A 27,303-nucleotide genomic window follows, 5' to 3' on the forward strand; every position below is an offset into this window, starting at 1 on the left:
GTTCCTCAGTTTTTCCAAACTAGCATTTAAGGCTTGTTGCATGAATTTTGTGTTAGTTAATTGAAGAGCCATGCACCGGGGTGAGAGGTAGTGGAAAGAGTGCAAGTTTTGTATTCAAATAGAGCTGGTTTTAGTCATAGCTTGGTCACTGAATTCAGGCAAGGCCTGTAGCTGGTGGAATCTCTGTTTCCTTATTCTGCATGGGAATAAGAATACCTACCTGTAAGTTTATTGTGAAGTCAATATAAGGTACATCTTAAGCTTTCCCTAGGTTCTTGCAACTGATAGAAAAGGTTGGTTTCCTTCCCTTTATTTGCTCAAGAAAATATACCAAGGACCTATGTGCCTAGATTATTGGCTAGTAGAAGGCAGAATTTACTAGGAGAAAGGTGTTTCAGGGAAAAATAGATTTGGAAGGAAGAGAACTAGCTGGCTGTGCTGTTGTTCATAGGACAATGGAAATAAAACATTGTTTGTTATTCAGTGTTTATTAAGTAGATTCAGTCTTATATATGATATACAGATTCGAAAGAAAAAGGATTCCACATACTTATGAAATCAGTGCATTTAGCAAGTAATACCATGGAGATAACAGCTCGATTAACAGCTCATTGGTCTTTTGTTAAGTGAGGGGTGAGGGAGTTGGCCTGTGCTAGTCATTCCACAAACAGAATTTAGTTGCATCACATAGAGAAGACACATTCTAAGAATTAAAATATTAAGCCACATTTACTGGAAAAACTCACTATATAGAACACAAATAACTTCTATAGAGAGCATTGAGGAGGAAGTCCTCACCTGCTTAGAAGAGCCACGTTAAGTTGCATAGGTGCATATCTGTAAAAATATAATTTAGATGTGAAGCCATTGATTAAGTAATAAAGGGTCACCTTTTAAAGTTGGTGCCATTCACTATTTGCCTTAAGTGCCACATGCTTACTGTCTGGAGCTCTCTGCCTCTCCCTAGAGGTGATGCCTTACAAATGAGCTGCCTCCAGGGGAACCCTGAAGAAATGCTTTTACCACCTGCACTGGAAAGTCAAACTCTCATCTTGGATGTGGAACTCTCATTTTTCTAAAACATCTAAATTATGCCAGAGGATGGAAGACCTCTTTAGTTATCCCTAAATCCTGGTGGCTTGACCCTAAAGACCATGAGTCATATTGACCTTCCTGTTCCCAGACTGCCGGGAGAACTATATACCTCCCACAGTTCCGCAGCTGAGTCCCGCCTGCCTTCACTTTTCATCTGTCCACGCCGTTACCCACCAAAGACCAATCAGAGGTCTTGATCTTCACTCTGTTCCTAAATGGACCACACAATAAATGCATATGGGCCATCTGACATGTGGAAAGGATTTTCTGAGCTTAGTAAAGTGTTTTCCAGGAAATCTGAGTTCTCTATGGTATAGGTTTTTTTCTTTTGTTTTTCTTTTTAGGTGGAAACATGGGTAAAAAGTGAGAGGTTTTGCTTTGTGGCTCTGCTAAGCAGATGAGCTTAGTGAGGTGCATCTTCCTCCTCAAGAGCAAGTCTTGTGGAACACACAGGGACTGGGGGCATCTGTACATGTAAACAGTACACTTTCACTGAGTCCAAAATTAGGAGCAAAAATACAAAGGTTCACATTGGTCTTAGGTAGATACAGGCGAAAAAGGATTGAGCTTAGCTCAGGAACAACAAAAACAAAAGTTTCTAAAGCACCACTAAATTATATAAAAATCAGACCATGGACGGATTGAAACTGGTATTCTGGTGAAATACTTTACTATCTTGTAAAAAGTTTTACAAAAAAATTACAAATTAAAAGTATCAACCCTCTGAGTTCAAAGCAGCATTTTGAAGATGAACTGGTAGTTAATCCTATAACCACCCCTGGAGTCAAAAGTGGCCCTTGGGAATAGGAATGGATGGGTTCCACCTGTTTGAAATCATCTGTTTTCTTCCTAGCCCCTTGCCTGCTCCCCTCCCCCCAACACTGTCCTTAGGGATAAACTTTGGATGCACGGTGATGGTGAAATGGGTTTCAGGTGGGTTATACACACTGGTTTACTAAATGACTCACCACTAAAACCAAATTCCCACTTCCCTAATTCTACCCTTCTCCTGGGATTGGCACCCTGCAAAGACACTGGAATTAGTTATTCTGCTCTTACATTTCCTTTTTAATTTAGGATCCCAAATGATTAATTTGTGTCCTGAGGCCCTCCGTAAGAATTTTAAATTGCTGTTGGACAAGAGCTTTGGAAGTGTTTTGGGGGAGAGAAGGTGGGACAGCAGCGAGCTTGGTTCACCAGAACCAGCTCTTTGATGCTCTCCAAGTCAGGAGAGGGAAAGGGTTGAAGCTGCATTTTTTAAAAGCAAAACAGAACAAGTTCCCTGACTGAACTAATGGAATCCTGTTTCCACACAATTAACTTGCTCCATATGCTGCATCACCAGGGCTCAGGTGTAGCCTCTCTGGGAACAAAAGGAGCCCACCCAATAGGTGGTGTCAGCATGCAGAATCCATGGTTTTAGAGGGGCTGCTAGCAGCCCTCATGCTCTTTTACCACTAGCATTGTTTCCTTTCTCTTAAAACAAAAAACAAACAAACATGGAACCTATGCTCTTACCGCAGTACTAAGGCAGGCTGAAGGTAGTTACAACAGCTCGAACTCCAAAAAACATGACTTCAGACTGTAGCTTATACTGAGCTTTCAATATAATCCCTTGCATGGGATGTTAGGGGAAGCCCCTTCCCCAGTCTTTCTCTTGTCAGCCAAAAAATGCAAATTGTGTCTAGCTTAAGTACTGCCTCAGGGAGGAGAAATGACATGTTAAACAACTGATACCAAGAATTCTAAGGCGGCGATTGTCTCTGCCATTTTTTAACATTAAGATTTTCACAAATTGCCTGGGGTAACATTTTGCAAAAGATCTACTGATTACTTTGTAGTATTGTTCACACACAAAAATAAATATTTACACAAATTCAAATGTCCGGAAGTAGTACTGAGCAGGTGGGGGGTGGACGTGTGGCTGGCTGGGGTGTGGGAGAGGCCTTGGGCACTAGTTTGTGCTGTGCTAAGGGTGAGTCTCAGGTGTCTTGGCTCTGACCAGAGGCCTGGGAATTGGTCAGATGGAAGGCAGAGGTGGTGTGGCTGGGTGGGGTGTTGGAGGCCATTCGAAAGAGAAAAGACCACCCCCAACCTCTAGGCTGAAACTAAGCATGGGGACAGGGCACCCTACCTTTCAGTTTCTGGATCCGAGGCAAGGTGGTGGCCTCCATGCTGGAGCCCCCTCTGCTCCCTTCCTGAGGGGTGGGCTGCCACTGTGCTGGGAGACAGTGCCATGACTGCAACAGGCATTTGGCTGCAGAAGAGCTGGTTTGGGCAAGGGTCCTGCTGTGGGGTTGAGTGGCCCTGGCTCCCCTCGGGCCTCTTTGCTCTGACGGAGGAAAGGCAACAGAGGGCTTCTGCCAGCTCTGGGCAGGGACGGGCAGAAGAGCCTCCCCTCCCATGCGGCAGGGGCAGCAGGGCTGCTGTCATGGCTACAGAAGTGTTGCATGGAGAGGCCGCAAGGGCCTTGTGAGGTCTGGGCGAATCCCTGGTTTTAGCAGCACTGTTAGGTATTGCACTGAGCAAGAGGAAGTGCCTATCAGGGAGGAAGGAAACCAGGCCAGCTTCTTTTCACCCTTGTTCACACTCCAGGGATTATGGGTTTGTTCCAGGACTGGCCCCTCCAGAAGGGCTGGTCCTAGGATAACCCAAGTGGCTTCTCCACTTGGATCCCTTTACTCCAACACCGAGGCAAAGGGGAGAGAGCAGCAAACTTCCCAGGAGCATGCAGCTGCCTTTCCTGTCCAGTGGTTGCCTGATGGCCAGAGGCTCACCCTGAAGAAATAGGCCCTTCTTGGCAGGAGTCTGAGGGCATAGGCCCTCGTGGTGAAGTGTTCAGACCCAGCTCCCTGGGAATGGGTGGGCAGGGCCCTGCTGTCCAGCTGCCATCTCTTACCACTGTCCTTTAGAGTGGCTGAGAGGGTCAGGCCAGGGGACTGCCAAGTTGCTGGCTGAGGGGGACAGGGCCCTCTATAGACTCCAGTTCCTGGACACACCAGTTTGGACTTACCTCCCAGACAGACACCCTATAGGGGAATTGGGGGGACAGCCATTTGGAACAGGCTCAGGGCATATCCTGGAAAAAGCCCACGCTGGAGTGTGAGGTAGAATACAGGTGACCGTGTGACTGGAGCTACTGGAGAATGGGGTAGGGGTGCCTTTTTTTGTTTCTGCTTTGCAATGGGTATGGGTGAAGCCCTCAGGCTTGGAGGTGCCTGGAGGCACCAGGCAGCGTCCCTGTAGCTGCACTGGGACAGCCTGGCTGAGGGCCGGTGGCCTTCTTGAGGGTGCACTGCCACTCGGAGAGACGGCTGTTGGCCGTCTGCCCTGCCCACTGGCCCCCGGCCCCATCAGTGTAGTGCTATGGAATGTTAGGTCACAGGGATACATCCTTCTGATCAGACAGACACAGACTGGCAATCTGTACAAACACAAAAGAATCCATTTTCAGAAAAATAAATTACTAAGGGTAGAGGAAGAAGGGGTCCACTTTGTTTTTCTCAATAAATATGCAATTCTGCTCACCTAAGACTTGAAAGGTAATTATCTGGGGATGGGATTCTAACATCAGGGTCCACGAAGTTTATTCTAAATAGAGCTGCAGCCCCAGTGCCTTGTCAGGGGAGCCCCAACCCTTCCAGAGCTGCCCCATAGGCCTCTTCCAAGCAGGTCAGAGCACCCATGTGATGAGATTCCAAAAAACAAAAAGAAAAACAAAAAAGTGTCCTTGTGCCCAAAGTCTCAGGTGCTTGGAGTGTGGCTAGAAACAGCTTTTTTGGATCCCACCTCTCAAAAACAAAAGTACCAACTGGTGAGGCAGGAAGCTGGGGCCGGGGCAACCTCCTTTCCTAGGGTCGCGCACACCAGGCGCCTGCGGGTGTCAGTTCTGCTGTAGGATGAGGTTTTCCAGTTCATCTGCAGAGCGCAGGAGGAAGGCAGCAGACTCCCGGTAGCCAGCAATGAGCTGCCGCACGGCGCTGATCTCCGTGGGGCTGAGCTGGGCGGTGGGCATGGTCCTGCTGGTGCTGTTGCTGGATGGGGTGGGGGTGGGCGTGGTGGAGGTGGAGGAGGCCCCGCCTTTCATGCTGAGGTCCGTGGGCCCTATGGAGAGGGAGAGAGAGGGTGAGGTGGGCCCGGACACTGTGTGGTACTTAGCGCATCATAGCTGCCATGTCCTGGTGTCTTCTGTGTGGCCAGTCAGGCCCTCGGTCTGCGGCCTCGTCTCATCGCTGGCTACATCCCCAGTGTCCAGGATAGGGTCTGGACCCAGGGCAGGCACGTGACATGGGGGCTCTCGGTCCTCAGGGTGATCTTGCTGAGGCTCCGGAAGCTGAGGGGTCTGCCTAAGGTCACGCAGTGAATGTGTGCCCTGCGCTGTGCGTTCCGAGGCAGGTGACCCAGAACCAGGGTGTGGACTTTGGTGTCAGGCAGAGCTGCCCGCTGCCCTCGCTCCCTGGCACTGACTACACACGCTTTCTGATGACCGTGAGGGGTCCCCCAAGATGGACCTCCCGTATCAGACACACAGCCACCAGCTGTGGTCCCAGCTGAGGCAGTGGCAACTTCAGGGTAGAGAACTCCCTGCCAGCCTGGCTCAACTTAGTCCTGACTCTTCCCAATGGTGAGCAGACTGCCTGGGAATGGGAAGTAACAGTGGGATCAAAAAGGAGGGCTGTCAGCATGGTGAGCAACTGGGATCTGTCTGCTATTCCTCCCCAAACAGGGAGGCTGTAAGCAAAAATGGTGTCTAAGGAACTCTTCAGGTGGACGGGGGAACACCACCTTAGAGAAGGGGCATTCTGGGGGAAAACCTGGAATGGGTCCAGGGTGGAGCCACAAAAGTCCAGGAAAAGAAAACATTGGCATGTGCTCAGGATGGAAGGGGTTCTGTCCAGTGGAGTGAACCAAGAAAGAGACCTGTGTCCCTGGCTGCATGTGGGAAAGGGGTAGGGGCTAGACCAATCTGAACCATGACGGCACCCCCCAGGGGAGAAACGGTGGATGAATGCCGGAGGAAGGGGCTGGGTGTGCTAAACCTTGTTCTGATGAGCCTCAGTACCTAGAAACCCCCTTATTTCAAGCAGTTTTTATGCCCATCAACAACTTAACATGCTAGGAGATAGCAGCCCAAAGGAGGTGGACGGTTAATATTGCAGGGACGGAAGACTGTGCGATGTGTGTGAGGGGGCCCAGGAAAGTGTCAGGAGAAATCACCTTCCCCTTTATCCTTGGACAGTGGCAGCACAGAGGGAAGTGGAAGTCCTCTGGAACATACCAGGTGTGTGCGTGTGTGTAGGGGAAGGAGGGGTTCCTCAGGAGCTCTACATGGTAGGGTGACTGGCTTTACAATGCTGTGAGCTCAGATGTGTGTCCTGGCTCTGCCACTACGTGGGCGATGCTTGGCCTCTCTGAGCCTTAGATTCCTCATCTGCAAACTGCGGACGCTGCTGCGACACTTGCAGCACAGAGTACGGCGGCCGTGGGGAGGTCTCTCAGCCCGCAGGGGCTGGCTGCTAGGAAAGGGCTTCCCAACAGCTCTAAGGGGCTTTCCGAATGGGCCCCTGGGAGACCTGGAAGCTCCTGGGGTTTGAAAAGCAATCCTTTGGGGTTGTTCAGCAAGAAAATAGCCAGAGAAGAGAGGACATGGGGTGTGGGGCTGCACCATTCTCAGGGAGGCCTTCCTTGGCCCAACTAGGGCATTCTGGGCCCTGACCCTTGACTCCCTCCCCCAGGTCATCCTAGCCAGGGGGCGGGAATGAGGTTGCCCTTGGTCAATAGCCGTGTCCCCGCCACCCTGTAGGTTCTGATGTCTGGTTTGGCTCATAATTATATCTACAGTGGCAGTTTTTATGCTGCTATAAAAGAGAGATGGGCAAGCTCTGTCACTGAAGACATTTAGACCAGAGGTAACATCTTGGAAAAAATGAGAGAAATCTGACTGCTGCTAAAAGAGAAGTGAGTGCAGCCCCCAAATGGGGAAGGAAGATTTGAAGTTTGCAATGGGACAGTCTGTCACATGGGGTTATTTCCTTTCTAACCAGAAAATGTGAATGTCAAGAAGGGAGGTCCTAGAAACTGGTTTGCTAAGGAATGTCCTTGAAATTGAGAGCCAAGGGGACAGTTAAATCTGTTACAATCAAATGCAGGAGGAAGGAGAGGGGCTGTGGATTGTTGGAAACAGCAGCCAAGCAGGTGCTCGGCTCCTGCGCCTGTGCCCCGCAGGGCAGTGACACAGGACCAGGGGCGCCTCTGCCGGATCCTGGATACAGTGGGCCTGGGCCTGCATGGATGGCGAGGGGAGAGTCTGGTGCCTCCTGGGTGGCTCCTTCTTCCCTATGGATGGTGCCTGGGAATGGCAGAGGCAAGAAGATGTCTGGAGCGGTATGCCACAGGTCAGTGAGAGGGGTATCCAGGGCCCTTTCTTTCCTCTGTCTGTCCTCAAGTCTTATCCCCTTCTCCCTTGTGCTGAGGGTTTTTCTTCTTTCCTGCTGCTGTAGCTAATACCCAGAAAGGAGAACATGCCCATTTCCTGCAGCCAATCTGGTCTACAGCCATCCCCACAGCAGGCTCTGGTTGCAGCCAAAGCTCAGGTTGCTGGTGCCACTGGAAGAGACAGAGCAGGTGCAAGCTGCCCAGGATCCCAGGTACAACAGGCAGAGCCCAATTCTATCTAAACCGATTTGCATCTCCAGGTGACAACATAATGACCAAAGCAAGGAACTCTGAGCCCTTAGGATGGCTTCCCAACAAAGGTACAAAACCAACGAAAAACTCAGGGAAAGGGGATGAGGCGGGGCTCAGCAACCACACAGCTGCATGTAGTTGCCTCTCCAGTTACTGGACTCAAAATCAGATTTAAAAAATGGTCTTTAAGCCAGGCACCTGTGTTCCTAGGATCCGAGCTGCCCTGAGCAGGGCATAAATGACCAGGTCTCTTCCTTGGGGACTGCACCACCCACCACTAAGGAAGCAGGGTGCTCACAGATGGGAGACTGAGACCTGGGATGTGCAGGGGCAGAACCAGCCGCCTCCCTGAAAGGCTGTGCTCATGCCTCTCTGAGTAGATGTGAACAGACTGGGGAGTGCAGCAGGCCCAGCACCCTCCTGAGCGGCCGCCAGAACCTGTGCAGCTGTGGCCCTGGGGGGGCCCTGCTGGGTGGCATCAGCTGGAGACCTGATCACCACAGTCTGGGGCCTGGAGAGACCAGGCCAGGTCCCCCCACCTCTTCTGCTGGACCCCAAACTGCCCAGAACACTCTCACAAGGACTCCACTCTGCAGGGCTGTCAAGGGTACTGAATCTTCTCCCAGAAGGAAAGCAGCCTGCCCCAGGACAGCCACTCAGCTTCAGCTTCAGGGATTAGGGCCAGGCGCCTCTTATTTTAGGTTAAGAGTATTAGGAAGGGATGAAAAGTTAAGCCAGGGCAGGACTCTTTCAGGGACCTGAGCGTACTTCCTGGTTCTGGGAGGCGTGGTGAGCGCTGGGTCAGGGCATGCCTCGGTCTTGAAGCCAGGGGGCAATGGGGGGGGGGGGGGCGCTGCCTGGGCTTCCTGCATGGGGAGGGCTCGCCCTCGCCTGGCTGCCCAGGAACAGGCCTTGAGAGGAATTCTTAGGCAAGTTCCCTGACTTGGGAACAAGTGACCCTTCAAGCAGCAACTTGGTATCAACTCTTCCCCTCGCTGCCTTGCCTTTAATGACCCTTGAAGCGCCCTGCTTCTGCCTCCTGCCCTCACCATGAGGCCAGACAGAGGGCTGTCTGCAGTATACAAGGCACAGCCCTCCTCTGCTCAGAACCTCCCAGTGGCTCCCACTGCACAGGAAACAAAATCCAAGGGCCCAGCCCAAGCAGCCATGCCTCATCACCCAGTCCACTCCCACTTTCCTCCAGTGCTCCGGCCTACAAGCACCACCCCCGTCCACAGCCCCCGAAACAGCTCTAGGCTATTCCTTACCCGTTTTCCTCCAGCTTCCCTGCGAATGATACTGAGGTTCCCACTCTAGTTCCCACCCAGCACAGCACCTGACACGACAAGGAAGCTTCTATCTCTTTGGTGACTGTTTCTCCAACAACAGTCTGTGTTCCGTCGTCCCGTCTGCATCAGCGCTACCTGAGACACAGCTGCTCAGCCAGGATGTGGGAGTGGAGCTGAGGCACTCACTCCTACTCTTTGCCCCCCATGACTCCAATGGGACTCCATGAGGCCCAGCACTCAAGTAAAAGGTCTTTCATCTCCCAAATGAGGTTACTCCTAAGGCTTGGAGAGGGGGCTATGTTCCTTGACCAGAGCTACCTGCAGGGCTGCCAGGCCACAGCTGATGTGGGCCAGCTGTGTCACCACTCAGCGTGACACTGGGCCTTGGTTATCGAGATAAAATGGGGACCACCATCTCTGCGGGGTGTGACGGGTGTGGCACAGGCTCTGCTCAGGGAAAGAGCAGGCCTTGGCTAGGGGCACTGTGCACAGGCATGAGCACAGGGGCCCTCCTGGGGACAGCAGCGCAGTGAACATGCACTGCAGCAAGGGTCACTGGGGGGGGTGGGTCGAGGAGGGAGGTTTTTTTTAACCAGCTGAGGTTTATCTCGCCTTCCATAGCTAAGGACTTCCCTGTGCCACGCAGGAGTCCCTTTCCCATTCTGGCCTCTGATTTCTGCATCCATAAAATGGGAATTATCTCACCTGCCCACCTGCTTCCTGGGGCTGCTGTGCAGACCGACCTGGGTGGTAGTTCAGGGAGCCAGAGAGCCTGGGCCCTGCCCCTACTCACCGTTACTGTGATTTCCTGTTTGGAGGGAAGCAGGGGGCTGCAGGTTGCTGCCCAAGGCCCCGTAACTGCGGTAGCTGTAATTGAGGCCGCCGTTGACGTACACGGGGTCCTGGGAGTAGGAGGAGGCTGGCAGTGAATAGGTGGAGTGGGTGATGGCTGTGGAGTCCCGGGAGTGCTGCTTGTCCAGGGCTATGGGCTCGTCCTGTGGAGGAGAGACGGGGCGCTGGGAATCACAGAGCAGGAGGCCCCGGCCATGGGCCCTGGGGACAGTGCGGACGAGGGCTGCAGCCCCAGGGTTCCTGGGACCCATCACCATGCCCTGACCTGTGGGGTCCTATCTACTCCCTCTCCTGGTCACCCTGCCCCAAGGCCACTTCCAATCCCCCTTCCCTCTGTGGAGCAGATTCCATCTGTCAATTCTCAGCTGAAAAGTCATTCAAGGCCGTCTGGTCTTGGGATGAAGTCCTGATCCCACTGCCAGGTCTCCGGGGCTCTCTGTGACCTGACTCCTCAACTCTTGGACCTTCCCTCTGGCTTGGCCTTGTCACTGAAGGCCTCTGTTCCTTCCACCCCCACCACCTTTCCTGCCAGTCCACGCCCATCTGGAGGTCGTTCTGCCGTGCTGCCTCTGCATGTGCGGTCCCAGCATGTGCAGACAGGGAGCCGGGAGCGGCTGTGTGACCTCCACCCCCGTGTCCACCTGCCGAGGGCTTGCTGACAGCCGCTGGCCATGAGCAGTACCTGCGAGGATTGGTAGATCTCCAGGCGCATCCTTTTGGCTGCTTTTCTCGTCTCACTTTCACAGGCAGCTGCCAGAATGTTTTCTGCCATGGCCGAGGTCAGGTGGGGAGGAGTGGGTCTCGTCTGAGAGCAGAACAGGAACAGGGCCAGTGTTTGGGGCTCTTGGGGGCCCTGGCCTGGGGTTGGGCAGCCAGGGATGGGTGCCACCGTGTGACCTTTCTGCCTCAGTGCTCCCCTCCGTGACATGGGGGTCATCGTGCCAGCTTCCCAGGCCACTGAACGGCTTAAGGGTGAAGCGTCTGGCCGCGGGATGCCAGAAGTCCTGGGTATGTGGCCAGAGATCGGTGGTGCAGGGGGAGTATGGGCTGGGGAGGGGCAGGCTCACCATCTCCATGCCGTTCTTCTTCATGCGGCGGCAGGACTTGAGGTACGTGCGGATGCGCTTGCGGGCCCGCTCCTGGAACTCTGGGAACTGCCGGCTGCAGGACTCAATGATGGCCTGGATCTTCTCCTTGGGCTGCTTGGAGATGGGCACCATGCGGTCCAGGTTCTCATCCACAAAGAGGCGCACGAACATCTGTGGGAGATGCGGGCTGTGGGGAGAGCTGTCCTGGCTGCGGCCCCACTGGCCCTGTCCACCCTTGCCCTCGCCTGCACTCACATTGAAGGCCTTGAGGCGCTCGGGGTCCATGCCCTCAGAGTCATTCATCTTGTCATTGTCCTCGTGGTCGTCGTGGTCATCGTCGTCGTCGTCTGCAGTGGGAGCCCGGCCCACGGTCAGGTCCTCGGGGCAGCCACTGACCTCTGTCTTGATGGAGTCGTAGCTCCCAGAGCTGTAGGGAGGGGACTGAAGAGGGGCCCGAGGGAAGGTCTGGTCAGGCTGGGAGGCTGCCCACGGCCTTACCTTGGCCTCCTGCAGGCAGTGAGTTTGGGGACTGGGGTGGCCACAACATGAGCCACAGCTGTGAGGGCCCCACTTCCTTCACCTGTGAAATGGGGACAGAAAGGCCACCTCCCACCCTGGGAGGTGCTGGCTCCTGTAGGGAGGCTGTGTGCAATAGTGCAAGTCGAGGCCTGCACCCTAGTGGAGCTGAGTGCACTTAGCATTTCACTCGGCGTGGAGCCCATACCAGGACCTGCCAAAGCAGGCAAGGGGAAGGGTCCCCCACCAGCCTCTTCTTGCTGTGCCAAGATCTGTCTTCGCTACGGGGGTTTCCTCCCTGATCCCCAAGGGGCTGCAACCCTGAGCTGACAACTGAGCTGTCACCAAAGCACCAGGCATGCTGTCTGGCAGGAGGAACAGACGGGCTGGGAAAGAGAGCCAGCCGGGGTGACAGGTATGCAGAGTATGTTCCAGAAGCTCCTGCCTGCCTCCTCTCCTCCCAGGAAAACACTGTGAGCCCCAGTGCCAAGCATGTGTCTAGAAAGGGGATCAGGCCCAAGCTGCCCTAGCAGTCACCTCATCTTAGAGCAGAGGAGGGTCTGACTCCCCTACTCCTGCCCTGGAGCAGCCCCTGCTCGAGCTCCCCTGTCCCCATCTCTCCTTGGAATCATTTCCCCACTTCGTCTCTGCTTTCTCCCTCTTTCTGTCCCTTTCCAGCCTCGTGCCCACACCACCTGCCTTCAGGGCACATACTGCTCTGGGGCAGCTCTCTGGCATGTCTGGACTCCACTCATTTGGACACCGATTAGCAAGGTCCTGGGGACACTCCCTGCCCTCAAGAAGGTCAGCATCTAACAGGTAGGTCAGTCCCAGGGAACAAACAATGGCATGGGAAGACCCTGCAATGTGTCACTGCAGTCTGGGGGGCACAGAGGGACTCACAACACTCACTGGACATAGTCAATGAAGACTGACCACCAACAGTGCACTGGTTCCTGCAATGGCTGCCGCCACCAGGCCTGCCCCCATGCATCTTCCCTCCAGCCTCTCTCCCCAGGATCACCCTTCCAGCTCTACGGGCCTCTCTCAGGGTCCCTGGCCTATTGCCCTTCTCTTATTCCATACACAGACTTTAAAGGGGATAGGGACACTCAGTGTTCCCCAGCCTCTAGCTGGGCCATGCCCAAGTTGCAATGGAGAGTCAAAAGATCTCCAGGGTGAAGGGCTCACTGTCAGTTGGCTGTGTGGCCCTGGGCAAGTCACATTCCTGAGCTGGTCCTTAGCCAAATCCTTAAGCAGTGTTAGTAAAGGAGACAAAGCCTGAGAAACTCAGACAGGAGCCCTCAGCGGTGTGCACGCTCCCCTCTCATTTCCCGTCCCCCGGTCTTTGGCCCACACGTGGCCTACGGTCATAGGGGCAATGGTGGAAGGGCCCTGCAGAGCAAACTCGCCCTCTCCAGCTCTTTGCTCAATGGGGACAGTAGACATATCTGCCTCCTGAACCAGGTCCAAAACAGGAAAGATGGAGCTGCAGCCAGGACCTGCTCCCAGCCAAGCTTCCAGGCCCTGAGCTCAGAGCTGGAGGGACTACTGAACACCCATCCGAGGCACGCACTGACAGCCACCCCCATACTCTCTGAAGAAAAGAAATCAGGCCCAGGGAGGGAAAGGGGTGTCCAGGAGTATGAGTAGGGCACAACAAGTCACCTCTAACCACCCAGCCCTGGCAGGAGAAGATCCCAGGAGAGCTCACAAGCCCCCAGCCCAGCACTGCACTGCAGAAAGCCTCGAGGGCCTGCAGGCAGGCTTGCAGGATGGGAGGAAGGTCCCAGGAAGGTATGGGAATGCCAGTGGCAGGGAGGGGACTCCTGTCCTGCCCATTCTGCTCCTCACCCACATCCCTGGAGCTTCCAAAGGCCCTGCCCTTTTCCTCCACCTTCTGTAAAATGAAGACAGGCACGCAGAGTAGCCAGGAAATGTGAGGTCTTGGGCCTCTCGGTGCAGAGTGTGGCCACTTACTGCTGTTATTCACAGCAGATTCTGTCCCTGAGCCAGGGGATGGGACAGTCATGAGAGGCTGTGCCACACCTCAGCCATCACTTCCAGCAAGGCAAGGGTTGTCAACCCCCCGTCGCAGGTGGACAGGCTTCAACTAAGCCCTGGGCGTGTACAATTTCCTATCAGCCCACGACGACCCTGCAGTAAGAGGCTCACAGCTTGGGGGGGATGGCGCCGGCAGCCCACGCACCTCGGGGGTGCTCTTTACCCCGTACTTGACGCGGCTCCGCAGCCCATCGGCGCCGCAGCCGTCGGAGGGGTAGGAGGGTGTGCCGAGCGTCGTGCCCGGCGGGAGCTTGTCACAAAGGTTGATGGGCTGGTCCTCAGTGGTGGCAGTGAAGTCCATGGGGGCCACGGCGCCGTTGCCATTCATCTCGGGGAAGGCGGGGTCGCCCTGCGTGCTGCTCGATGTGGATGGGTTCAGGGTGGAGGAGCCATGGCCACTGCCGCTCTCAGAGGAGGAGTCGTCTGCAAGAGGAGTAGGTGTGAGACCCCACCCAGCCCCCTGCCACGGAGTCCCTGCCCCACATTATCCTCCTGGGCATCCATGGGCAGGAGGTACCCTGCTGTCCCCACACTGGAGGCTCTAAGAGCCTTGCCCCGGCCCCCAGCCTTAGCTGGAATGGTATAGAGCTCCTCTGTGGACAGTGGGGTGGTCCGGGGCGGCATGGCCGGGGCAGGGGGTGTGCACAGCGTGCAGGCTTCCCCTCCATACCCCACATCCAGGCCCAAAGGAGGCCCAGCTTTAGGTGTCCGAGAATGAGGGGCTGCGGCCTCAAATCTGACTAGCCTCTGTCTGCCAGGGGTCCTGGAGCACCCAAGAGTGTGCAGGGGCCCCTCTTCCCCCAGCTACCAGGACCGCACTCTCCTTTTCCCCTGCTCAGCACTGCCTTTCCCCTTTGCACCCTCCCGACATCACCGAGCCCTCAAATCTCTCCTGTGCCTGAGCAGGAGAGAGGGCTCCACCGCAACCCCGGCAGCATAAACACAAACCCCGCACCCCGGGTCCGCTCTTCCGCTGGGCGACTTGGCCTTGGACAGACACCCCGAGCCAGGGCTGTGGGTCTGCAACAGCCGCTCCTCTCAATGGGCCCTCCCTACTCTGAAAGGTGGGAAGCCCCAGCGAAGCCCTGCAGAGGGCGCCCTCTGCTGCGGAGAGTTAAGCATTGCTTAGGGAAGGTGTGTATACTTCAAGAGATTTAAGCATTTTCAGTTAAATTCCAGGCTCTTCTCCCCAATCTTGCCCCAGCCTCCTGGGTCTGCACTCTGGGCTTGATCAGCTGAAGCTGCAGAGGCGGAAGCTACACCAGGCTCCCGAGGTAACTGTCAGGTGAGTTCCCGGATAATTCCCGGCCGCGCCCGATAATTCCCGGCCGCGCCCAGGTGCGGGGCTGCTCCGCACCCAGCCATGGGTAGGGGAGGGGCGGCCAGAATGAGCACTGCCCGCAGCCCCGACGACCCCTTCCCCCAGACCAGGGTCACACGGGACCCCGCCCCCACCCAGCCACCAGATTATGAAGATTTAGCCTTGGGTGCTGGGCATGCGTGCCGTGGGAGCGTCCCCATGGCGACAGAGCGGGTCTAGTGCCCCAACCAATCACTGGCCTCGCTGCTGCCTCAGGGCGGGGCAAGGCTGCCCATCAAGCAAGGACCGGGCAAGGGGGGATGGGCAAGGCTAGGGCGCAGGGGCACCCCTCCCCCTCGCAGGGCCAGGCTGCGTCCTTCTCCGGGCAGCCTGCCTCCAGCGCCCCTGCGCCCGTGACTGCCCCTTGCTAGCTTACACCCCAGAGGACACTGGCCAGCAGCCCTGACCTCTCCGCGAACCCCACCCCCTGCTCTCCTGTTCACAGATGGGTCTGGCTTTCTTCTGATGTTATCTCCTGCGCCCAGTCTAGGCACTGGTATAGTGAATGGACTACCCAGCAGTATTTACTGAGCACCTACTATATGCTGGTCCTGTCCCAGGCTGGGAATCAAAGTGGTGACTGCAACCAAGGTGTCTGCCCCGCTGGGGGGACAGAGACACCACTGAACGGTGTGGATAACCCGGAGAATGGATTAGGGGAGTGGGTGCTAACTGCCCCCCTACTGGCCAAACCATACTCTTTCCCTCCCCTCACCCCATTTAGCCTCCCAGAGCTGCCATCCCAGCTTCCTTCCATGATGACCCTGTCCCTACCCCCACCCTTTCACAAGTGTGTCCCTCTTGGTTCCACAATCTTCCCTCTTCACCCCTGCCCACCGGTGAAGAGGCCAGGCTCCTACCCTGGGTGCCTTGGCCTCTCCCCCTCCCTCAGGCATGCTGGACTGACCGTGCTGGACCTCACATCCCAGGCCTCTGCCCCATGTGTTGCTGCCCGCTCAGTAAATTCCAGTCACCCTTCAAGGGCTGGCTCGTGAGGAGGGGCCTCTTTTCTTTGCTGTCCCTAGGAAGGAGGTACCCCCAAGTGCCAACCCCAGCCTGGCATGCATCCTGCCTCCCTCACGTGACCCAGGGCCAGTCCTAAGAGCCGCCCACCCCCCACCCGAGCAGGGCCTGCTGCTGAGGTGCTGGGGCCTCTGCTGAGGCTGAGCAGCTGGAGGGCAAGGACAGATGCCCTCACTGGCTGCTCATTTCTCCAGCTCCCCTGAGCGCTGCGAGGTGCCCATTCTTAGCCCACTGTGCAGGTGCCCAGGTCTGCCTGCCTCAGAAGCCTGTGCTTGTGGGGGAGACCCTCAGCAGAGAACAGTTCTGATGGCCTGGTTCCAAGATGCCCAGGCCACCAGCTTGACTTCCTCTGGAAGAAGGGGTGGCTGTGAGGGTCTGTGGGCACCATGCTGGCCCCTGGGGAGCGCTCACTGCAGCCAGGCACCACTGCATCCAGCCCAAGCCATACCTTTCTCCTGACAACGACCTCGAACAGGATGTCCCCCAGGGGAACGGGCCCCTAGCCTTGTGCCCTGCCCAGGTAGAGTCGGGCCTGGGGGCCCAGACTCCCCAGCTGCCACTTACCTTCCCAGAGGCTGGAAGAGCAGACACTGGGTCCAATGGTGGCGCCCAGGCTGGGAAGGGAAGGGGTCATGGCGGATGGCCCCATGAGGCTCCAGGAACCCAGGCCTATCTGGGTTCCAGTCTCTTATGGCCAAATAGTCTAAGCTTTTAGAAGAAATGGCAAGTCTGCGCCATTACATAATTAAAATATTGGTGACTAAAATTTACATTTTTTTATTAAAAAAAAAAAAAGAGGCCTGTGGAAAACCAGTTTATAAAGTCCATTTGCTGCCATCAGGTTCACCCATGGGCCCAGGCTCGCCCACTGCCACACCTGCCCCAGGGGCAAGGAAAGCTGGCTGCACTCCAGAGGATGAAAACCCACCAGAGCTGGCGTCCCCAGACCAGGCAAAGGCCCTGCTGACGCGGGGGCTACGTGCAGGGGGCCCCCAACCTGGCCACACTTCCCACAGCCTGCCCCAGCACAACCTCTCGCTGGGCTGCCCCCTTGGAGGGCCTGCATTTTGCCAAAGGAGAGGCACCGGTTCTGGGCAGAACTCAGAGGAGCTTTGGAGGAGGCTGGATACTTGCTGGGGAGCTCCGCAGAGGCCACTTCGCCTCCTCGTAAAATGGGTCTCATGTCAGTAAAACAGGACTTACCAGCTGCGGGGAGTGCCTGGTGTGGAGAGGAAGCGTGCACACCCCCAGCTCCTCACTCCCCACGCTCTCTCACTTCCTACCGTGCCCATGTCCCGCACACATGTCTTCCACGGACAGGAAAGGGGGTTCCTGGGGACCCTCAGATCCCAGCCCAGCACCAAATCTGAGGCGGGCACAGCAAGAGGAGGAAGGAGAGGAAATAAGGCCTGGGAGACATTGTGCCCACCTGAGCCGCCCTTTTCCTGGCCATTACTGCACGCCTGACCATGCTGGGGTTCTAGAGGAGACCTGGGCTCTGTCTGGCCTTCGTCCACAGCCCACCCTCAGGGAAGCGGCAGGCTCACCAGCTCCTGCACTACAGCTCTGCCACCTCATCCCAGGGAAGGTGGATGAGGGTTGGCACTCTGGGGGAGGAAGCTCAGGAAGGCTCTTGGAAGAAGCCCCAGAGCTGAGAAGGCCTGGGGGGAGGCCTGGAGTCTCCAGACCCCACTGGGGCAGAAGTGCTGCTCAGGGGTGGGCTGGCTGCATCTGTCCTTCGGCCCCAGAGGGCCTGGCTGAAGCCACAGACCCCCAAGTGGAAGCTGAGCTCCCTCCCTGGGCCTCCTGGCACCCCCCTTCCCTGCTCCACTCCAGCTGTGCTCTGGGCCTTTGCACTTGCTGCTCCCTCTTCCCCTTACACCCCTTCCCTGCTTATCTCCTTGGCTCCTGACCTTACCCCCAGGGCTTGGCCTAAAGGACCCCTTCTCCCAAAGACCTACCCTGGCCAGCCCTCAGCCCCCTCTGACACTTGGAACTCTTCTCCTATTTTGTCCTGAGCATTTATCATCTCATAATCCCACTTACTGTGGTTATGATCTGTGCCCAGCCCCACGTGAGCTGCCCCAGGCCTGGACCCAGGGTTGGTAGGGCTGAACTGGAGGGGTTCCTGCCTCCCCAGAAACCACCCCTCTCCGGTGAGAGCACCCCATCCTAAGACGGCTCCCCAGGACTGGACGCGTGCCTCAGGCCTGGCCCATCAGCACAGCCCATCACAGTGCCTGGCTGACTGGGACGTAATCCAAGTCGGACCGACAAACGCCAATCCCAGGGCCTTGGCTGAAATTCCTGGGGAAGCAGCCCTCTCTGCCCGGGGACTGCCGAGCCCATTGAGGGGAGGCCCACAACGAGGAGGAAGGAGGAACGTGGGGCCTAGAGAGGGGCACGGCCAAACCCCTGGTGGCATTGTTTGAGGCCCTAGATCCCCACGTCCAAACCCAGTAGAAAGCCCTAGACTTTTCCGTTAGGGGAGCCAACAGTTTCCTTATTGCTGAAGCTAGCTGGAGGCAGGTTTGCATCACACAGGACTGGTCTCTGAGTAACTCCCGCCCCGCCACTGCGCAGGGTGCTGTCACTCCCAGGTTCCTGCCCTGCTCTGCCTGAGGGGTCATAAGGGGGCAGCTGGTGCCCCCTCCTCTCCCTGGAGCCCGGTGTGGGGCCCACGCAGCGCTCACCACCATTCAGGGCCACCCTGGGTTCTGACTCGTTCCTATTTCTTTCCTTCCCCACCACCCTCCAAAATTGTGACTTAGGAGAGACCGAGACACACACTCGAACCCATGCCCTCATGGGCCATGGCGGGGCAGGGCGGGCCCGGTCCTCGGCATCCATGCGACCTTGGGCACAGCCTCCTCGGATCCTCTTATCTACAGTTCGGGGAGTTGCCCGACGCCCTCTCCGGCTCCAGCACTTTATGACACTGTGAAAAGACCCAGCTGGCCCCACAGGCCCCGAGGGCCCTGCGCGTGGGGGAGCCGGTCCTTCCGGGGGTACCTGCCGGCCGCTGGGCCCCTGCGCAGGCCGCACGCTCTGGTTGGACCCACCCCAGACCCGAGACCCACCGCTGTTCCAGGGGTCCCCAGCAGGGGGAGCCCCCACAGGACAGGGTCAGCCCCTGAGCTGGAACAAGCCCGCGGGGCACCATGGGGCGCGACGCCCTAACCTCCAGGCGTGCAAGTGACAGAGTGAAAGGTGCGCCGCGGGCCCCCGGCCGCCCCTGCTGCCGGCCGGCGAATCCTGATCCCGGCAGGGTGCAGTGCCCACCACTGGGCCCGGAATGCCCGCGGGCAGGGAAAGGCGGCCGTGCCACCGATTTGAACGTGGGGCAATGTGCTGCTATTCAAACGGAGGAATTAGTGATGAATGGGGGAAATTGTTTCTCCCTCTGTCCCGTCTCCAGAAGGAGACAAAAACCCCTTTTACCTCGGCAAACAATGCCCTTATGTGGGCGCCAGCGCGCCCCACAGCCCACACAAGCCTGGCTCTGTGCGAGCCGCCAATCGCCACACCGGCTGTGGGGCCACGGCCAGCGGCACCCTCTCCCAGCGGGCGCCCCTGGGCAAGGCGGGAAGGTGCGCCTCGCGGGGACCAGGGGCTGGGCAGATGGCACAGCTGCCTGCCGGGGCCAGAGGTGCAGCGGGCGCCTCCCTCCTCCCCCAGACTCGGTCACAGCAGCCGCCAGGCGGGGGAGAGGAGGGGCATCAATAATTCACCGGAGGAGATGAGCTGGGGAGGCGGGAGAGGGGCTTGCTGGAGCCAGCGGGGGTGGGGGGGAACGTGGACACCGGGGCAAGGCCCCTGCGGAGTTCTGCCGCGCCTCCCCTCCCCCTCCCCGCTCCTCTCCTTCCTTCTCCTCCTCCTCCTCCTCGGCTGCAGGCTGGGCGACGCCTCTGCTCTGAGTTGGGGACCTGCACCTCACCAGGGCTGGCTCCCTGCCTGCTTTGACAAAGGCCAGTGGCCTGGGTGGTGGTTACGTGCCGCATAGCTCCAAGGAGCACCAGCCTCCAGGCTCTTCCTCCTGGATTTCGAGGGGCCCAGGGGTCAAATGGGGAACACTGAGGGGGTGGGTGTGGCCGCGCCCCGGGATCCCAGGTCCACCCTGCCCCCTGCCTGAGGCCTACATTCTCCACCTGGCCTTCAGGTACCCAGCACCCCCGCTCTGCCCCTGGGGTTCATCCATGCAGAGCCATCCGGGTTCAGTGCTGCCCCCTGCACCACCAGCCCAGCGAGGCCGGCCCCTCTACCGCACAGCAGCCCCCTCTGTGCGGACAGCCGGGTGCTCGGCAGTGGGCGCTCCTGCCCTGTCTGTGACTCATCTCTCACCCAGCACCCTGAGTCTAGAACTGCGCTGTCCAATAGAATGGGAGCCACATGTGTAAGTTTACAAATTTTCTAGTAGCCACATTGAAAAAGGGTGAAAAATTAAAAAAAAAAAAACAGGTGAAATTAATTTTAATAATGTATTTTATTTAATCCAGTATATCCAAAATATTTTCATTTCCACAAAACTATAAAAAATAAGGAATTTCACATTCTTTTTTCATACGAAGTCTTTGAAACTCAATGTGTATCTTACACAAACAGCCCAAGCCCTTTTCCAGTGCTCACTAACGACATGGCCAGTGGCTACAGTATTAGACAGTGCAGACCTAGGTTTTATCTTCTCCTAAAATTGAAATCTTCCCTCTCAGTATCTCAGGCCCTGGGATCCTGGCCTCGTGAGGTGTCCCAGCTGTAGGGGAGAGTCCTGGTCTCGGGGCAGGTGGCCCAAGCTGGGAGCAGAGTGGCGGCGGGCGCTGGGGCCCGGCGCCACCCACCCTCGGGGGCCACCAAGGACATGTTAAGCACTGGGTCCGCATCATCGTGCCTGAGTTTTGCAGCACAGGCCTGGTGCCTATGCTCTCAGGCCTTCTGGGAAGAGCAGCGACTCCATGGCCAGCTCCTCTCTAGACTTTGCTTTGCCCAGCTGTACTGTGGGGTGGCTCCCCGGCTGGAGTCCCTCCGCCAGCCACACTGGCCACTGCCTCCCAGGGGACCACTCCCAATACAGGCGGCTGCTCTGTGTCTTCGCCGGCCCGGTGGTCTCCCTGGCCCCACTGCTGATGCCCAGCACAGACAGCAAGAAATACAGGCTAACTCAGGACAGGACCCGATCAGGGCTGCTCCCTGAATCTGTGCTCCCCGAATTGCAGTTCTAAGACCCCAAATAAATGCAATTCTAAGACCCCAAATAAATGTAGGAAAGGGAGAGGAGAGGGAGAGGAGAGAAAAGAGAAGAAAGAAAAAAAGAGAGGCTAACTCAGTTTGCAGAGCTCAGGCCTAGAGGCCTGTCACCCACCCCACCTCCCCACATTGTGTGGAGAGCAAACAGCCACTTCAGGCCACCCTATGCAAGTGACTCATGGGGTGGCCCTGGCCCCGGAGCCTGTGTGCCTGCATGTGGCGTCTGAGGGCCCCCGGCAGGCCCTCTGCAGCCTCCCGGAAGCTGGTCTGGGTTTGGTGCATCCCAGTCATTAGGTCAGGGTGATGACGCTAATGTGGCCATGGTCACTTCCTGGTTCCTGGGAGAGCCGCCCTGGGACAGGAGTGGGGCGGTGGCACGCTCTCCTGCAAGTCCCTGCCCCCAGCCTCCTCTCCAGGGCAGCAGGGCCTACCTCAGAGAGGGCCACTAAGGAGGTGGGGTCCACACGTGCCCGAGGCTGAGGGCAGCTGGGGGGCGACGGCCTCCCAGTTGGCCCGGGGGACAGGAGGTCAGCGGCCCCAGGCTGTCTTCCGGGTGTGGGGGGAGCTGTTCTCCCTCTCCCTTTCTTAGCAGGGGACCCTCACCTCCTCAGGCCCAGGTACGTGTCCTGCCCCCCTGTCTTGCTGGGGTTCTGGGGATGCTGGACAAGGCCAGGGCTGTGCAGGCCCTGGCTGCTCCTGGGATAAAGGGGCCCCTCGGTGCTGTCTCCCAGCCTCTCTCACCCTCGGCAGGCGGGGGCCAGTACAGCCCAGCATTGTCCATGCAGCCTGCAGCCCAGCTGATGACCGACACTCCCCTGTGACCCGGGACAGCCAGGGTGGCCCAAAGCCAATCCCCAGGAAGGGCTCGGGGCCCCAGCTCCTCACTCCTGGGAGAGGGGGAGGGCAGGAGGCTGCTGCCTCTCCATCCAGTGTGGCTGTTCGGGGCCCTGAATGGGAGCAAACAGCTCTTGCTCTTGAAGAAGGGGACAGTGACCTGCAGCCAGAGAGTGAGGCCCAGGGCTGGGCTCCTGCCTCGCACTGGGGAAGCAGGGTCAGGGGCCTAGGCAGGGTGGGTGTGAGAGGAGGTTCAGTTAAAAGACCACTGCAGGAAAAGCAGGAAAGGAAGACACACAAATGGCAGATAACGCACACTAAAAGGTACCCTACATCATTAGCCATTAGGGAAATGCAAATTGAAACCGCAATGAGGTACGACCTGACACCCACCCGGGTGGCTATAATCTAACAATTAAAAAAAAATAAAACAAAACACCAAAAAACAGAAAACAACAAGTGCTGGTGAAAGTGGAGCCCTCATGCATTCCTGGTGGGAATGTAAAATGGTGAGGCTGCTGTGGAAAATAGTTTGGAGGTTCCTCAAAAAGTTAAATTTAGAATTACCATATGACCCAGCAATTCCACTCTAGGTATATACCCAAAAGAGTTGAACACAGGGGCTCAAGCAGATGCTTTGTTAGTCATGACAACCAAATGGCAGAGACAACCCAAGTGTCTACCAACAGAGGAATAGATAAACAAACTGTGGTATATCCATAGGTGGACTAACGCTCAGCCGCAAAAAGGAGGGACGCTCTGATGCTACCACATGGATGAACCTTGATGACAGGATGCTAAGTGAAAATAACCAGACAGAGAAGGACAAAAACTGTATGGTTTCATGTATATGAAACACCTGGAATAATCAAATTCATAGTGACAGAAAGTAAATGAGAGGCTGGGGGTGGTGGGAGAGGAAATGGCGAGTTCTTGCTCTTTGGTACAGAGTTTCTGTTTGGGCTGGGGATTAGACAGCAGTGATGGCAGCTGGACTGTACATTTAAAAGTGGTTCAAGTGGCAATTTTGTTTGTTTGCTTGCTAGCCTGGTGTGGGGAATCGTTATTAGGGGTGACAAACACAAGCTGGCAGCACCAAGTCACTTTCTGGCACCAGAGAAGCTCCAGGCTCAAATGGCAAATTTTACATTGCATATATTTCACTACTTAAAACAAAACAAAACAAAAAAAAGGCCCACAGCAGGAAAAGCCTCTCAGAGACCACCCCAGGAGGCCAGAGTGACAGGGACCAGGACTGAGGACAACCAGGAGTGTCGGGCCCCTGGGGACCAGCGAGCACCAAGGGCCCTCCCAGTCCAGCCTCCTCCAAAGACGCAGACTCCTGGGTGCGGAGGGCAGAGGCGGGGGCACTGGCACGAGCTTGGCGGGCAGATGGAGCCGAGGGGCCCAAGGGCGCCAGGAGGCAGCTGAAAGAAGCAGGGCCAGTGAAGGGTCCGCGAATCGGGGTGAGGTGACCCCTCTGGCTTTTGAGGGAGGACCCTGCAGCACAGCCCCCTGCGATGGCCCGGCCACCCGGGAGGAAACATTCCAGCGGCCCTGTGCCCCGCCCATGCCCCGTCTAACCCTTCAGCAGCCCAGTGAGGTGGGTGCATGGGCACTGCCCCCCTCCAGATGAGAAGACGCAGGCTCAGGGAGGAGAGGTGATGGGTCTTGGGCCACCCTGGGGGGAGGCAGGCCCTCGGCCTGGTTCAGGAAGGACAGCCAGGCCTGCAGGCTTCCTCGGGCCACCTTGCTCCCAGTTGGCAGCAGAGCTGCCCAGGGAAAAGCACGCACAGAGGAAGGTGCCCAGGCCGGCGAGGAAAGGTGAGGCGGCTCTGCTGTAAATACCAAGGCCTGGGCTCGTTTGCATTTCCAGGTGTTGGAGGGCCTCCCCAACCCCCCCCGGAGTGGCGAGAACCAGGAGGAAGGGAGCCTCGCTCTGCTTACACGGAGCTCCCAAGAGCAGCCACCTGGCCATGCCACTGGCAGAAGCCAGGGCACAGAGAGGGCGAACCACGTGCTTCAGGCCACACTGCAAGGGAAAGGGCAGCCTGGGACGGCTTGGAGACCCATGGCAGAGTGCGTGGGGGCCCACCTGCAGGGAGGCGTGTCTGGTCAAAACACATGGGTGGCCCGACCTCCCTCCAGCCTCGTGGGACCACTGCAGGGCCCTCGCTGGGCAGGCTGGCTGATGTCTCCCCTGCTCCGGCTCTCCCGGTTGGAGCCTGGGGCGGCTGGGAGCACCCCTGCCGGGGCATTCGGCATCTCCACCCCCCCCGACACACCCCCGCCGCGCTCTACCTGTCCACCCCTCAACACCCGGCCGTCCACATCCACCCGCACAGGCTGAGCAGCGCCTGGTGGGGGCTGAGGAGAAAAGCCCAGAACGGAAGACTCGGCCCGTGCAAAGCTCGGCTGCGAGGATCTCACTGCGGCCCTGCCCATGCTAACGAAGTACGGGGACTGCCGCGTCCTGCCTCGGGGGTGGCCAGGCACGTGGGCTCCAGAGCCGCAGGCTGGCTCCCTGAGTGGCCCGGGCAGGTCGCTTCTCCCTGGGACACACACTTCCTCCTCCGGAGGACAGGGAAAGCCAGAGTGCTAAGCTCGTGGTGCGGGGAGCCTGTCGCCAGCTCAGGGGCAGGCACTCAAGGTGCTCAGGAACGGGGGCCTCCCACCCCCAGGGACGGGGAAAGTACCCGTGGGGGAAAGGTGGTTGCAGCTCTACAGGACTCCCCCCAACATTTTTTTTTTTTTAAAGAAAATAAAGATTTGATTATATGCTTAGAAAAATCTGAGAAAAATAGGCCCCAAATATTGGCATTTAAAATTTTCACTTTCCTGCTCCCCTGTTTTTTTCTGTCTTCTACAACAAATACATGACCTGTGAAATAAGGAGGGAAATGCAGCATTTCTGCAAAGACACAGCTCCTGCCCCCACAAAGCTCATGGACTGGACGGGATCCCGTTTTCTGTGCGTCTGTCCCTCTACAACCAAACCACAGGCACCCGAGGGCAGGACTGGGCTTATCTTGCTCAAACTGGAAGAAAAGCGCCGAGATGTGCCACAGGTTTGAGCCAGGACCCCTCCCAGCCTTTGTCCAGCCTCGAAATGCAGTGACGGCGCTGGAGGTGGAAGCACCAGGCAGGGGCCCCAACCTTCCAGTCTGCAGGTCCCGGGGGAAGGGAAGCTGTGGCGAGATCCAGGGGCGTCAGTCTAGCTGGAGGCCGAGGAAGGAGAGGCCGCCTCATCCAAGAGGGGCCAACGAGAGGTCCCCAAAGTCCTCGGATCCCCCCCCAGCTACTGCCCGGCCACCCCCAACCACCCATCCGGTGGGAAGGCGGAAGACGCAGGACACGGGTGTGACTGGACCCCCGCTCTGCCCTGGCTTCCTGTCTGCCCCGGGGGGTGAGTAATGTCCGCTCCCCACCCCCATGCGTCCCTTCTGGAGGCCAGGTCTCACATTTTCCGCTCAGGAAGGGGCAGAGCAAGAGGCCTGCTGAAGCACATCAAGGGGAAATGGAAGGAATGGGGCTCGGCCCCGCCAGCCACTGCCCCCCGACGCCCACCGTCCACTGCCCCCCGATGCCCGCCAGCTACTGCCCCCCGATGCCCGCAGGCCACTGCCCCCCGACACCCGCTGGCGCACCTGCCTCCCTGCCAGCACGTGCTCACCTTTTCACCCATTCACTTGACCAACATTTCCCCAGCACTTGCTGAGCCAGGTCCCACACTGGGTGCTGGGGTGCCTGCTCTCGGGAAACTTTACAGTATGTGGTGGAGAAATGGGCATTAAACAGATAAGCCCGGCGGCGGGGGTGTAGATACAGGCTGCCTGCTGCTCAGCCCCACGGCAGGGCCAGACCAGTGTCGCTGGAACAAGTCTCCGCAGTCGGCTTCTCGCACATCCTCTCTCCACCCCAGGAGGCAGCCCCTGGGCCAGAGAACGTTTTCCTAGACAGCCTTGAGGTCTACAGAGCTCTGCTGGGACCCAAAGGGAGCCCCAAGCCGGGCCAGGGCTTAGCCAGGGGTCTGAGGGCCACGGCCAGAGCTAGGCTGGGTCGGTCTGGGTGCCAGGAAGCTAGCTCGGCACTCGGGGAGCCTCCTCTGGCCCCAGGCTCTCGGCCCCATCTCCTGGGGAACCTTCCGCCTGGAGGAGGAGGGAGGGCGTCAGCCTGGCACCCCTCCCCTGTGAAGTGAGGTGGTAGCAATGTCCTCTCATAGCCAGCAGCTACAACCCCAAAAAAGAAGCACGTCCCCCAGCCTGCGTGAGAGGTGCTCCCGAGCCAAGTGTCAGCTGTCGTGATTTTAGGAAGCCGGGAACGGGACCTGAGCAATGGATGGGTAAACTGGCCAAGAGATAGGGTGAGGGGAAGACTCCAGCAGGAGCGGGACTGGGGGCGCAGTGGGACTGTGTCTCGGGGCAAGCCCACACCCACTCCTGCTGGAAACTGAGACCGCTGCCCGGGCAGGGGCAGCCAGCTGCTAATCCACTCAGGCTCAGCTGTCTCAGCACGAGGCCAGCCTTCATCGGCCTTTAGGATTTCTTTTTTTTTGAAAAGAGAGAAGAGCCTAAACAGATCCACCGATAGGTTTCTACCTGTGCCAGCTGCCTGGCTTCTCCAAAGGCCCTGTGGGCTGCGTCACTGGCCAGCAACCAACACAGCCTGGGGGTCCCCACACTTTCTGGCTACACAAGAAGACCTGGGCACTCAGATTAGTGGGGTGGGGGGCTGAGGGGGGGGTCCCTTAGGAAAAAAATGAGCCCCCAACAAGGGGGCAACCTGTATCCCCTCTGGAGGGATAAGGTTCAGGGATGGGTCTCGATCCATGTTTGCTCCTTTATTCATTCAGGCAACAACTGCTCAACAGGCACCTACAATGTCACTGGGGACAGAGCAAAGACCCCCCAACAAGGTCAGCCCTTGGACTGGCGGGGGCCTCAGACACCCATCTTCCCAACTTGCTGTTGCCATGGAGGACTGAGGGCCAGAGGCCACACCAAGGGGTCAGGAACAAAGTCACAAGAGCAGGATGCGGCGGTCAGAGCCCACTAGAGCCGCCTGCGTGGCCTCTCCCACCCCCGTCCTTCATTAACTGCAGGGGACAGAATGCCTGAAGCCCCTGCCCCTCTCCCACTGAGCCCTCCTGGGAGACGACCTCAGCGCACGTCTGCCTGGAAGCACCTGCACATCGCTGTGGGGGCTGGAGGCCTCTGGCCTGGGTCATGCCCAGCAAAACCCTGGGGGAACACCC

General features: G+C 57.6%; 1 protein-coding gene across 4 annotated transcripts in view; it reads right to left on the reverse strand.

The window, feature by feature from the left end:
- Positions 1 to 472: 472 nt before the first annotated feature.
- NOL4L (nucleolar protein 4 like) overlaps positions 473 to 27,303 on the reverse strand; it is a 126,045-nt gene continuing 99,214 nt past the window's right edge. For 2 of the 4 annotated variants that reach the window (XM_071211631.1, XM_058286892.2), the window contains 6 exons: positions 13,755 to 14,014; positions 11,267 to 11,452; positions 10,991 to 11,182; positions 10,606 to 10,728; positions 9,865 to 10,066; positions 473 to 5,199 (listed from right to left, as the gene is read on the reverse strand). In XM_071211631.1, the coding sequence (XP_071067732.1) occupies positions 4,979 to 5,199; positions 9,865 to 10,066; positions 10,606 to 10,728; positions 10,991 to 11,182; positions 11,267 to 11,452; positions 13,755 to 14,014 (1,184 nt within the window). In that variant the 3' untranslated portion in view covers positions 473 to 4,978. Of the gene's footprint in view, positions 5,200 to 9,864; positions 10,067 to 10,605; positions 10,729 to 10,990; positions 11,183 to 11,266; positions 11,453 to 13,736; positions 14,015 to 27,303 lie in introns of all 4 variants that reach the window. The other 2 variants (XM_058286891.1, XM_071211632.1) reach the window with 1 other exon arrangement.

The sequence above is a fragment of the Dasypus novemcinctus genome, chromosome 24 (genome assembly GCF_030445035.2).
Source record: "Dasypus novemcinctus isolate mDasNov1 chromosome 24, mDasNov1.1.hap2, whole genome shotgun sequence".
NCBI lineage: Eukaryota > Metazoa > Chordata > Mammalia > Cingulata > Dasypodidae > Dasypus > Dasypus novemcinctus.